At 41.9% G+C, this 13,998-nt stretch overlaps 2 protein-coding genes across 2 annotated transcripts; both read left to right on the forward strand.

Moving 5' to 3' along the window:
- The first annotated feature begins 3,993 nt into the window (after window positions 1–3,993).
- On the forward strand, window positions 3,994–13,474 carry LOC113047394 (ATP-dependent RNA helicase DDX42-like). The gene is made up of 7 exons (XM_026208746.1): window positions 3,994–4,044; window positions 4,484–4,594; window positions 5,415–5,519; window positions 6,484–6,577; window positions 10,879–10,948; window positions 11,643–11,797; window positions 13,069–13,474. The coding sequence occupies exons 1-7, from the start codon at window positions 3,994–3,996 to the stop codon at window positions 13,260–13,262; spliced, it is 780 nt and encodes a 259-aa protein (XP_026064531.1). The 3' UTR covers window positions 13,263–13,474.
- LOC113047191 (zona pellucida sperm-binding protein 3-like) lies at window positions 8,008–9,894 on the forward strand. Its single transcript, XM_026208513.1, has 8 exons — window positions 8,008–8,612; window positions 8,682–8,803; window positions 8,873–8,976; window positions 9,045–9,222; window positions 9,288–9,405; window positions 9,471–9,556; window positions 9,628–9,716; window positions 9,787–9,894. Exons 1-8 carry the CDS (start codon window positions 8,043–8,045, stop codon window positions 9,867–9,869), a joined length of 1,350 nt encoding a protein of 449 aa, XP_026064298.1. The 5' UTR covers window positions 8,008–8,042; the 3' UTR covers window positions 9,870–9,894.
- Window positions 13,475–13,998: the final 524 nt, after the last annotated feature.

Below are 13,998 nucleotides of genomic sequence, written 5' to 3' on the forward strand. Positions count from 1 at the left end.
ATATATGAATTCAAAAATTTACTGGAGTTGGAACTAACTATTTTTGTGGAGTAGGATTTATCTAAGTACGGGTCTAGTACACAGTTAAAATCACCCCCGATTATGAGATTTGTATCTGAAATGTTTGGAATTAGATCAAACACTTTTTTGAAAAACTCAGGGTTATCATAATTTTGTCCATAAACATTGACTAATGTCAATGGCACAGAAAATACTTCTCCAACAACAATTACATATCGCCCATCTTTATCTGAAATGGTCAAATTATGTTTAAATGGAACTCCTTTACGGATAAGGATAGCTGTTCCTCTAGATTTAGCAGAGAAATTGGAATGATACATTTGTCCAATCCACTTGCATCTCAGTCTAACCTGGGCAGTACGATTTAAATGAGTCTCTTGTAGAAATATGATATCTGAAAACAGTGATTTTAGATGAGACAATATTTTACCCCTTTTAACTGGTTCATTCAGACCTTTTACATTCCAAGTAGAGAAATTTAGAGACACCCCTTTTGCATTTACCTTATTAAGCATGAACTGTTATTACAGAAAATAACAATCTGTTCTGACAAGTTACCTACACACCGGTAGATGTTACCATGGAAACCTTTAGCACTGACCCACCCACCCAACAAAACGTTTGATAACAGAACATGTTCAGCTGTTACAGGAACAAATGTACAGCACAACTTACCACGAAGTAGAAGGCAATGAAAAGGTATAATAAAAAACAAATAGAAAAGAAAAGCCGACCTCCGCATTTTACTTTGCAGAGACTTCCCAAAAGTCCAACAGTGAGTACGCTAAATGACAGAAACTTAAACAAAACAACAGGCTTGACGTCTCTGAATTCTAATCCGGCATTTACTTATCTGTGCCAAACTGTTCGATTGCAAATTTCCATGCATCGTTCCCGTCGGTGAAAAGCTTCTCTCCCTCGCTGTATGTCACCCGGAGCTTTGCTGGATACAGAATGCCAAACTTAACACCGGGTTTATCCCGCAGGATTTGTCTTACTCTGGAAAAGGCTGCCCGACGTTTGACCACAGTCGAAGGATAATCTCTGAAGATCTGAATGGAGCGACCGTTAAAGGTTAGCTTTCTCTGTGACGACACTTTGCGCATGATGTTTTCCATGGTATGGCCATGGTGTATCCGAGCAATGATTTGCCTCGGCGGGTCAGTGTCCTCAGGCCAGGAACGAAGAGCTAGGTGCGCACGATCCAGAACAGGCAGCTCGTCCAATCCAAGCACCTCCATGAGCAGTTTAGCCACAAACTCTCTAGCACCTTGACCGTTTTCCATTCCTTCTCGGATTCCCGCGATTCTTATATTTTGCCTCTTGGAACGGCCTTCCAGATCGATGCATTTTTCCATTAATTCTGGCACCTGCTCGGACAGACTTTTAACTTGAGCTTGTAATTTCGTAACCGCTTCTGTTGAGGCCGTAGCATTATGTTCAAGATGCTCGAGAGTTGAACGATGGTCGTTTATGGTTAGCTGAATTGCATCAAACTTCGCGTCAATTTTCTTTTCCAGCATCGCCATTTCTCCTTTCAAACTTTCTTTAATATCAGTTTTAACCTTGCCCAGCTCCACTCGGAGAGATTCAATTGCAAGCAGTACCGGGTCGTTACTTGCTGCTGTGCTGGCCTCTTCCAGCGAGCCCGCAGTCTCGGCCGAACTTTCTCCCTCAGCGACATCTTTCTTTCCTGGTTTCTTCGACGGCATTTATAAATACGTAAATGCACTTACAAGCTTTATGTTGCCTTGTTTTAATGAAATTTAAATGAAAATTAGCGGAGCTACAAAATCCACGTTCTTACTCCATCATCAACCCGGAAGTCGCTTTTCTCTTTAAATCTACAATTTAAATCAGTTATGTGGCTTTGCTGGCACTCCCATATGAGCCAAACTGCTTTTGACCACTGTCAAGTTTTCCATCTTGAGTGTCTTATAAAGGGGTCCTATTAAGTGGGGGGTGAAATTGACTTGACCTTCCACCCAGTATGGTGACCCATACTCAGAATTTGTGCATTTCATCCAAAGCAAACACACCCGGCGCAGTGGCCAGCCATTTATGCTGCAGCGCCTGGGGAGCATTTGGGGGTTCGGTGCCTTGCTCAAGGGCACATAAGTTGTGGTATTACCGGCCTGAGATTCAAACCCACCTCCCTGGGGTTAGGAGTCAAAATCTCTAAACACTAGGCCATGACTTCCCCTATTAGACTCCTGTACATAGTCTTGATTTTGTTTTGGAGGTTTACAAGAGCAGGATCTCACCCTTGCCCAGACTTGCATGAACCAATCAAATGGTTCCTGTATCAAAAGGCCCACATTGTGAAACCCAAAGTGTGCTGTGACTGGATGTGGAAGTACAGATGTTCCCACTCCTTGGTAAAGGAGCAGATTCAGTGAGCGCTTGATGAGGTGACGTGGAACGACGATTCCATCTCCTCTAAAGTGTTACTAAACTCTAGTGGAAATGCAAACCATGGTTAGTCTTACTGAGCGCGCTTTTTTTTTAACAAAGCTTACAAAAACCTCCAATAAGATGTTTGGTTTAACATTTTTAAATGTGGTGATTAAGAATTAACAAGAAAACAATGGGCTGCTTGAGTATAAAAATGTTTTCAAACTGTTCCTGGAGCCTCCCCAGTGGTATATTTCTTTTTATAAGACACCGATTAAGTGGTGTACTCCACTAATCACCTAATGAGTTCATTCAGCTGAGAGACTCCAAAAATAAAAACATGTTGGTAATCAAAAAAAAAAAGCTATTGGGTTTAGGCAAGCAGTATTTGGAAAGTTATTGGTGTTTACTGGTTCATCTGAAGCACAATGGCAAGATAGATCCATGCAAAACAATGTAATGTTTAAGCTTCAACAGCATTGAACCAGGATGCTAACACCCTCTGCTTATAGACTGGGAGGCTGTACTGCAACTGGAGAAGATCCTTCTACTCAAGTGCTCATCTTTGAGTCTAAACTGCATGGATGTGACAGCACACCAACAGTGATGCTATGTTGTTCTTGTTTTCTGGGTGTTTGTAGGTTTCTCTGAGCAACACCTAACCCCTATAGGTGACTGAAAATGAGCTTGTCTATACATTTTCCATCATCTACATTGAGGCTTCATATGGTGGTCCTATTATCAGGAGTAGTTAGTATTGTGTGTCACTCTACAAGGTAAGGATTGTTAGGTGTCCTAATGACTGGTTGGTAGAATGCAACTTTCACTAGTGCCATATTTGTGTGAACCTTGACTAATATAATTTCTAAGCAGATGATTGAAGATTTGAGAGTCCTTCTAATCAATACTTCTTGAGTGACATCATCAACTTTGAAGCCTCCTTAACGTCATACATTCATGTTCCTTTCTGTGTTTGTGGATAGCTATGTTGCTATGCCAGTCCCTAATTTTTTCACTTCGTTTGTGTGAGAGAGAGAGACGGCCACACAGTGGAGTCAGCTGTCTTAACTGTCCATGTCTTGTGTACTGCAAACACATAAGAGCTTCATCACTGTCTCTGTCACGCGACTCTGTTCCCCTTTCAGGCTTGAACTGATGGTAAAACTAAGGACATAATTAACTGTTTACATTTATTTTGAAAGATGAAGCTCAAGATTATGGAAAGGGGTGTTATATTTCCAATGAGTGCTGATCGACAGAGTAAGTATCTCTCATATTTATATTAATTTGCTACTTTAAAGCACTTCTACATTCTTGCATTAACCCAATCCAATGCATTTATTGTACTTACTAGCTCTTCATGACCTCTGATCTCTCACAGCTTTGTTATTCAGTGCAACATTTCGGAAGAAAATTGAAAAGCTGGCGCGAGATATTTTTGGTTGACCCCATTCGTGTTGTGTTGAGTTCACATCAGCTGGCTCTGTGCTCATCTTTGTCATTAAAAAGACTAACTGTGAGGAACTGGCTACAAATCTCAATCAGGAAGGTTATAGCCTAGGGCTGCTGCATGGAGACATGGATCAGAGCGAGAGGAACAAAGTCATCGCTGACTTTGAAGAAGAATCTGCCCATATTAGTAGCTACTGATGTTGCCGGTTAGTTGTTCTTACGTTATCTGTCTAGTTTTCAAGTTCAGGAGCTAGTTCAGCTTCCTGACAACCTGGTGGATGAAGCTGTCCTTCAGTCTGCTGGTCCTGGCCTGGAGACTCCGTAGTCTCCTCCCTGATGGCAGCAGAATGAAGAAGCTGTGTGACAGGTGGGTGGGATCACCTGCGATGCCGAGGGCTTTGCACGTGTGGCGGGATATGTAAATGTCCTGGAGGGGGATAGAGAGACACCAATCATTTTCTCAGCTGCTCTCACTATGCGTTGCATAGTCTTTCGGCAGGACGCGTTGCAGGTGGCATACCACACAGTGATGCAGCTTGTGATACAACATGTTTGATACATGTTTCACAGACTTGCTCATCAACTTTAAAATACTGTTGTTACTGTTTTTCTCTAGAATCCCTGGTTCAGGAAGTCCCGCTTTAAGGGAGGGAAAGAGAAGAAGCCAAATGTTGGAGAAGGAGGCCTGGGTTACAGAGAGAGGCCAGGCCTTGGATCTGAATCCACTGTTAGTTTGACTTTACTTTTGCTCGCTTGCTTGCTTTATGAATTTATTTATTTTAAAAAATGGTTATATATATATAGTACAGACCAAAAGTTTGGACACACCTTCTCATTCAAAGAGTTTTCTTTATTTTCATAACTATGAAAATTGTAGATTCACACTGAAGGCATCAAAACTATGAATTAACACATGTGGAATTGTATATGGAATTATATACATAAAAAAGTGTGAAACAACTGAAAATATGTCATATTCTAGGTTCTTCAAAGTAGCCACCTTTTGCTTTGATTATTGCTTTTCACACTCTTGGCTTTCTCTTGATGAGCTTCAAGAGGTAGTCACCTGAAATGGTCTTCCAACAGTCTTGAAGGAGTTCCCGAGAGATGCTTAGCACTTGTTGGCCCTTTTGCCTTCTGTCTGCGATCCAGCTCACCCCTAAACCATCTCGATTGGGTTCAGGTCCGGTGACTGTGGAGGCCAGGTCATCTGGCGCAGCACCCCATTACTCTGTCTTTCTTGGTCAAATAGCCCTTGATGCCTTCAGTGTGAATCTACAATTTTCATAGTCATGAAAATAAAGAAACTTTTGGTCTGTACTGTATATATATATATATATATATATATATATATATATGTGTGTGTGTGTGTGTGTATGTGTGTGTGTGTGTGTATATATAAAAATATATATATTTATTTTTTTTATTCTGCCCACCCCGATGTTATTTTGTCTACAATTATTTTTCGCAATTGCGGACAGAAACCATAGTTATTAGAAATATAATGAAAGCATTAGCTATATAATATCTTAAATTTATTCATAAAGGAGCGCAGTAGTAGTGGTGGTTCTCCTCTTGGTAACTATGAAGCCTTCAAACCCTCCACTGGGGCCATGGGAGAGCGTATGTCTGCCCTGAAGCAAGCATTTCAGGTACATTTTATTATCATTATTTATTTATTTTATTTTGTCTTGGTCACATCTTTCACTGAATTTCTTTTGCCACCCACTTTTTAAAGAAGTGGTTTATCAGCTTGATTGTGTTTTTGGGGTGCAATGTAACACATGTTTATGTTTAGTTGTTAAAAAAAGCACATTATTTTCACATATTTGACCTTTTATTTTACACTGCTGTTTCTGTTCTCATTAGAACCTTCTGTTGAGTTCCTGGTTCTATGAAGCCACTCCCTCTACATAATACACAATTGTGCTCTGATTGGTTAGCTTTGCACTTTGTCTGGAAACATCACGCACCCTTACCATTACCATCCCATGGACAGTAGAGCCGCACAATTAATTTTCTAATTAAGATCACAATTATGGATGCCACACTTACATAATTGTTCAAAGTGGCAATTAATCTTTGAAAGTCCACTTATGTTATTCTGACTGCTTCAGATGCATTTTTTTCAGCATGTTAGAAAGGGTTTTTCCAATGTTTTAGCATAAGTATATAATTGTAATAGCATTCCTATTTTTATATAATTTAAAGAAGAAACCAATCCGATGTATATTTGACATTTGAGGCTTAATACTATAGAAAAGCACATTATTTAATATAAAAATATAGCATGCAGTTGCATCAATGGCATAAACATCATTCAATGTAAATTGTGATAATCGTAATGAATAATCGCTATTACAATTTCAAGGGAATAAACGACAATTATGATTTTTGTCGTAATTGTGCAGCCCTATTGGGCAGGTTGACGTAAACATCATGGTTAGTGATGTCTCAATCCTGGGAAGAGGCTTGTTGTGGTCACTTCCAGTCTTAACTAACTTATGTTAAAAAAGTGAATTCATACTCAACCACCCCTTTAAATTCCTCAGTAAAGATGTATAGTTGTATGTACCAATTTCTGGATTTTGTTTGACTGCTCTTGCTTTCCCTCAGGCTCAGTATAAAAACCACTTTGTGGCAGCATCTGGTGTTCCTCCAAAACTCACCACAAAGTCCAGCAGCTCCTCTGGGTGGACCAGTGCGGGAAGTCTAAGTTCTCAGGCTCCCTGAGCTCAGTTTCAGACTCTTACTCTAGCTCTTCTTCAAAAGAGGGATCCTGTAGTGATAGTAATGCTGACGACAGGGGTCATCGTGGAGATCGTTATCGTCACAGTGGCAGGCAAAGTGGTGGAGACCGTGATCGGTACACAGAGAGGGACCGTCATAGTGACAGAGATCGTCACAGTGATAGCTGAAACAGTGAAGGGAGCCATAAGGACAGAGTGCGATGGTCAGAAAGAGATGGCGGCGAGAGTTCAGCGACTCATAAAGACAGCTTTGCAGTTCCTGATCCCCCCAAACGTAAGAAAAGCAGATGGGACAATTAAAGTGTACAGGAAAGCAGCCGTCAACTGTTCTTTGATCAGAATACAAAGCTGACCCAGTCTCCCTAGCAGTGTCTTTACCTGTCTGCTTGTCTTTTTTGTCTTTATGTAAGATGAAGCTGTTTTAATGGTGCCTAGGAGACTCCCACTCCATCACCCTTGTCATTTACCAGGAATAAATGCATCCATTACAGGCTGTTTCAGCAAGTTAGAATTGTGAATTAATTGGCAAGATGAAAAGAATGCACCATGAGCCTATGTGTTGTGTTAAAGTAGATGTGACTGTTCAGTGGCACGCTAGTTGTTTCTTTCCGAAGAAACTAATCAAATGAGAAATGTTGGCTGTGTAACAGAAAAAATCAAAAAATCAAAACCTCTTTGTTAATAGTTGCCAACCTTTTTGTGTTTGTGTGCGCTGCTTCACAAACTATTTGTCAACGATATATTTCGTTTAAGACTTTTTCAGACATTTTCCAGTGTGTTTTAATGTGTGTTGTTCTTAATGTCCATTAACGGGTTTCTTTCAGCATGCAGTAGTTTAAGCTGAAGGAAGGAAGTCTACCGTAAATCCACACACACTGATCAACTTAGTAATAAGACAACGGGAAGGAGGAAAAAACATTTTAGTGAATCTACAATAAAATCTATGTACTACACTATGATCTTGCATTGCCTTGCTCCATTTCCATCTCTTGTGAAGATTGATGTGCTGATGTGAGGCAACTGTGTCACAATCTAAACCTGACTGTGTAGAAACACGATGCTCTTTATTATTTTGAATACTCTAGTGAACAATTCTGTCTGTGATCATGTTTCTGAATGAATAAAAAGAGGACACAAAAAGGCTTAGATGTTGGTTGTGTTTCAGAAAATTTATGTCATTTTTATATTTAAAGTAAACAATCATTTGGTATAGGTTCTAATACAACATGTACTTAAATGGGGCGTAGTTTATTTTGAGTAAAGAGAAATAAATGGATTTCACCTGTGACAAATTGATTGAGTAAATTAGCTGGTATAGAGGAAAATGATGCTTGTCACGAGAGAGGTGGAGCCATCCTGATTTTCAGCTGAATAAATTTGGATGGTGGAGCGCTAATGCATTATTGAACTGCAAGCTGAACAACAATGGGGTTTGGGCAAGTTGGATTTGGATTGGTGTTCCTTTTTGTGCTGGGATTTTCTGAAGCACAGTGGAGTCCCAGCGAGAGAAGTGATTGGACCCCAGGTGACTTTATGCCTAGGGCAAAAGTTCAGAAGACCGACTCTAGGATGCCTCAAATTCCCAAGAAACATGGCCCCAGTAAACTTGCATCTGCCCCACAAAGATTTCCTGTCCAAGCACTAGCCAAGAGTGACTTTAGGAGGCCTTCTCAAGATGTTTTTGGTGTTCAGTCAAAAGAACAGATGCTGGGTCCAGTGACAAAACTGACATGGCAGTTTCCAAGCCTGCCAGAAGAACCACAGCAGCCAGTCATCCCTTTTGATCCGCGTCACTTTGTCCCTCCCAACAGCGTAGCGGCTCAGTGTAGAGAGGGTTCCATATATGTGGAAGTCAAGAAAGACTTCTTTGGGATTGGGAAGCTAGTGAGCTCCTCTGCTCTTACAATGGGAGGCTGTACTGCAACTGGAGAAGACCCTTCTGCCCAAGTGCTTGTCTTTGAGTCTGGATTGCATGGATGTGGCAGTGTAGTGATGGTGAGGTTTCAATGTTCCCTTTCTGTGGCTTGGAGTGTTTTGTGACTAACAGGACTCGTCTATCTTCAGGTGACTAACGATGAGCTTGTCTACACCTTCAAACTTCTCCACACCCCACAAGAGGCTTCACTTGGTGTTCCTATTGTTCGGAGCATTAGTGCAGTGGTTGGAATCGAGTGTCACTATTCAAGGTGAGGTCAGGGTTCAAGGCTGCTGATGTACTGAAGTCAGGGTAAGGTGATAGTTTGACTCCCTTGCAGAAAGCATAATGTGAGCAGCGCTTCCTTAGTGCCCCGTTGGGTCCCATATACCTCTATGGAAGCTGCAGAGGAGGTCTTCGTCTTCTCCCTCAAGCTCATGACCGGTTGGTGTACCAAATGCTCTTGTAACTATCCAGTGCTTGTGAACCTGTTCTAAAAGTTGTCTTTGTAGATGACTGGAGATTCGAGAGGCCTTCTAACCAATACTTCCTGGGTGACCTCATAAACCTTGAAGCATCTGTGCTTCCATACAGCCATGTTCCCATCCGTGTGTTTGTGGACCGCTGTGTGGCTACAATAGTCCCTGATGTCACATCTGTCCCCAGATACTCCTTTATTGAGAACAATGGGTAAGTGGTGCACCTCATGTCTCCCACACTAGGTGTATTGAAGTTTAACTTGGTTCCTTTCCCAGGTGCCTGGTTGATGCCAAGCTCACAGGCTCCAGATCTCGCTTCATGCCTCGAACTCAAGGTGACAAGTTGCAGCTTCAGCTAGAGGCTTTCAGGTTCCAGCAACCAGACAGTGGACTGGTATGTGACCTGTGCAATGCTTTATATGCTGTGCTATCATGATCTACAAATGATGGTCTCTGCAGGTTTACATCACCTGCATGGTGAAGGTGGCCGTAGCAACAACGACTCCAAATCCTGAACAGAAAGCTTGTTCCTTCTCTGCTAATGGGTATGATCCCCCACATCATAAAGTGTACAGGTGACTGAGGAAATGCTTTTAACTTAAGGGTGTCTTGTCAGTTGGGTGTCTGCAGATGGTTCTGACCAGGTGTGTGGCTGCTGTGACTCCACGTGTAGTACCAGAAGAGGAAGTGACCAGCCCCATAAAGGTCAAATTAGTTTAGGTTGACCTTATTCTTTTTATGCACCGCTTTTTCTAACTGCTTGTTTTTTCCTCAGATCTGTGGTGGGATAAATCCTCTGTTGGACCCATCAGTGTTAAGAAATCTGGCCATGGCCAAAAACAACTGGAAGTGCTGTGACTTTATTAAAATGATCTTAATGGATTGTGCATTGTGTCTTGCGCTTTTCTCTTTAAATCTACAATTTGAATCAGTTATGTGGCTTTGCTGGCACTCCCATATGAGCCAAACTGCTTTTGACCACTGTCAAGTTTACCATCTTGAGTGTCTTTATAAAGGGGTCCTATTAAGTGGGGGTGAAAGTGACTTGACCTTCCAAGTATGGTGACCCATGCTCAAAATTTGTGTATTTCATCCAAATTGAATACACCTGGTGCAGTGGCCAGCCATTTATGCTGCAGCACCTGGGGAGCATTTGGGGGTTTGGTGCCTTGCTCAAGGGCACATAAGTTGTGGTATTGCCGGCCTGAGATTCAAACCCACCTCCCTGGGGTTAGGAGTCAAAATCTCTAAACACTAGGCCATGACTTCCCCCATTATGCTCCCGTATATAGTCTTGATTTTTGTTGAAGGTTTACAAGAAAAGGATCTCACACTTGCCCAGACTTGCATGAACCAATCAAATGGTTCCTGTATCAAAAGGCCCACATTATGAAACCCAAAGTGTGCTGTGACTGGATGTGAAAGTACCGATGTTCTCGCTCCTTGATAGAGGAGCAGATTCAGTGAGCGCTTGAGGTGACGTGGAACGATGATTCCATCTCCTCTAAAGCGATTCTAAACTCTAGTGGAAATGCAAACTGTGCTTAGTCGTACCGAGCTTTTTTTTTTTACAAGGCTTACAAATTAAACCTCCAATAAGATGTTTGGTTTAACATTTTTAAATGTGATTAAGAATTAACAGAAGAAAACAATGGGCTTCTGGAGCATAAAATGTTTTCAAACTGTTTCTGGAGCCTCCCCGGTGGTATATTTATTTTTATAACACACACAGATTAAGTTGAGTACTCCACTAATCACCTAATGAGTTGATTCAGCTGAGAGACTCCAAAAATAAAACAACTTCATGTTGGTGATTGAGAAAAAAAAAAAAAAAAGTCAAGCAGCTCCTCTGGGTGGACCAGTGCAGGAAGTCTAAGTTCTTTGCCTTCAGGATCACGAGAGGGGCATGACGGAACCCACATCTCCTACTTGACATTGTTTTCTTCCTCATTTCCCTACATGCAGCCCCCCCCCCCCTCCCCCAGGGGCTTCGGACTGGGGGTAAAAACATAGACTGTAAAAAAAATATGGACGTATAATCGAAAATGGGCAAAAAGGCGGGAGCTGATTGCTGAAGCCACGCCCACCTAGCGCGACGGCATTGTCAGCAGCGGCAATCCACCTGTAACTCAAGTGGCCACGCCCTTAATTATGCAGAACTTTAATGCTTAATATAATTTAAACGGATGAGTAAAAAAAAAAATTCACCCCCCTCACAGTTGTCACGAAGGGCAAAATTAGCAATATAGGCGAAATATTTTTTTTAACCAGGCTGTAAACATGTTTTTTTCTGCTGTAAAGTTGGGCATTTTAACATGGGGAGTCTATGGGATTGACTCTCTTTTGCAGCCAGCCTCTAGCGGCCAGTCGATGAATTGCAATTTTAGTCACTTCCTTATTGGCATCACGAGAGAGAGCGGGAGGTTGCTGCTTGGGTAAAACCAGTACTGGTTACCAGGGCCCCAAATGAAGATGGGCTCTTGAAAAGTCTGGAATATATATTTTCAAGGGGGGGTGGGCGGGGAATTTAGGACTGCCTATGCATAGGGCCCGGGATCTTGTGCAGCACCCCTGCCCTCCCCTCAGCTCGGGCACCAAAATGAGTGGCTTCAGCAGTGCAGGCTCCCTGAGCTCAGTTTCAGACTCTTATTCTATCTCTTCTGCAAAAGAGGGATCCTGTAGCGATAAGAATGCTGACGACAGAGGTCATCGTGGAGATCGTTATCGTCACAGTAGCAGGCAAAGTGGTGGAGACCGTGATCGCTACACAGAGAGGGACTGTCATAGTGACAGAGATCGTCACAGTGATAGCTGAAACGGTGAAGGGAGCCATAAGGACAGAGAAGGACGGTCAGAAAGAGATGACGGCGAGAGTTCAGCGACTCATAAAGACAGCTTTGCAGTTCCTGATCCCCTCCAAACGTAAGAAAAGCAGATGGGACAATTAAAGTGTACAGGAAAGCAGCCGTCAACTGTTCTTTGATCAGAATACAAAGCTGACCCAGTCTCCCTAGCAGTGTCTTTACCTGTCTGATTGTCTTTTTGTCTGTATGTAAGATGAAGCCACATCTTCTACTTGCCATTGTTTTCTTCCTCATTTCCCTCCATGCAGCCACCCCCTCCCCAGTGTTGTGCCTGAATGCATTCATTGAACGATAGTTCATTAACTCGTTCATATTTTGGGCGTACGTGAACTGAACGTGCTGTTTAATGCCTGATGAACGTTGCTGTCAACTCGTTCATTCTGGTGTCTGTGAACGGCACGCTCAGGTTAACTTCGTTCAATAGGGTGCCAGATTTCTATAGAGCCTTCCAGGCGAAAACCCGGCTAAAACACACCATAAACGGGTCTTAATTTGTAGCGGAAAAAACACCCAATCTGGCAACACCAGCCACCAGTGTCGCACCGCCGTCCGCCGCATGCGTGACGTGTCATCAAAAAAAAAAAAGGCATGGAGGCGACAGCAGCATGTAGCAAGAAGGCGTATGGTCATTTAAAAGAATTTTATGATGTTTATGACAAGGTCGGTGAGAATGGGAGACAAAGCATTAAAGCAACAATGGAGAAATGCTGTCCCCTCAATGCTAATGTAAACCCTGGTTGGATAAGGATTCAAAATTGGATATGAAAATGAAATCTGATGCATAGCTTCATTGTTAAAACTGATAAAATAATTGCTCTCTGTGATTCTATATGGGCTGTTGCAATAATTTGAAAAATAATAGCTCGCAGCATCATATGGAAAAAAAGAACTATGAACTAGTTCAGTTTTGGAACTTAGTGAACTTAGTTCAAAATTGTGTAGTTTTGAACTATAAATGGGGGCTTTAGGACTGCCTATGCATAGGGCCCAGGATCTTGTGCAGCGCCCCTGCCCTCCCCTCAGCTCAGGCACCAAAATGAGTGGCTTCAGCAGTACAGGCTCCCTGAGCTCAGTTTCAGATTCTTACTCTTGCTCTTCTGCAAAAGAGGGATCCTGTAGCGATAAGAATGCTGATGACAGGGGTCATCATGGATATAGTCATTATCATCACAGTAGCAGGCAAAGTATTGGAGACCGTGATCGCTACACAGAGAGGGACCGTCTTAGTGACAGAGATCGTCACAGTGATAGCCGAAACAGTGAAGGGAGCCATAAGGACAGAGAGGGACGGTCAGAAAGAGATGGCGGCGTGAGTTCAGCGACTCATAAAGATAGCTTTGCAGTTCCTGATCCCCCCAAACGTAAGAAAAGCAGATGGGACAATTAAAGTGTACAGGAAAGCAGCCGTCCACTGTTCTTTGATCAGAATACAAAGCTGACCCAGTCTCCCTAGCAGTGTCTTTACCTTTCTGCTTGTCTTTTTGTCTGTATTTAAGATGAAGCTGTTTTAATGGTGCCTAGGAGACTCCCACTCCATCACCCTTGTCATTTACCAGAAATAAATGCATCCATTACAGGCTGTTTCAGCAAGTTAGAATTGTGAATTAGTCCCCTTAGAATTATAAGGTTCTATCTGACATTTTTGTCATAATTGAGTTATTCCCATATTGTTATTCTGTGACAATTTATTTACATTATGTGATAGATTTTTTTATGTTGTATACATTATGGGATTTTTATTTAAAAAACAATAAGGTTCTATCTACACAGTGGAATGCAACAACTTTGAAGCTCTTTGAAGCTCAATATCTCAAAACTACTTGGAATGCAGACAGAACCTTATAATTCCAAGGGGACGAATTGGCAACATGAAAAGAAAGCACCATGAGCCAAGTGTTGTGTTAAAGTAGATGTGACTGTTCAGTGGCACGTTAGTTGTTTCTTTATGAAGAAATGAATCGAATGAGAAAAAGCTGAAACAGAAAAAAATAACAGGCAAAAAAAAAAAAATCAAAACCTCTTTTTAATAGTTGCCCACTTTTTTTCTGTGTGCGCGCTGCATCACAAACTATTTGTCAACATTATATATTTAGTTTAAGACTTTTCCAGACATTTTCCAGTGT

Source organism: Carassius auratus, chromosome 28, assembly GCF_003368295.1.
Source record: "Carassius auratus strain Wakin chromosome 28, ASM336829v1, whole genome shotgun sequence".
NCBI lineage: Eukaryota > Metazoa > Chordata > Actinopteri > Cypriniformes > Cyprinidae > Carassius > Carassius auratus.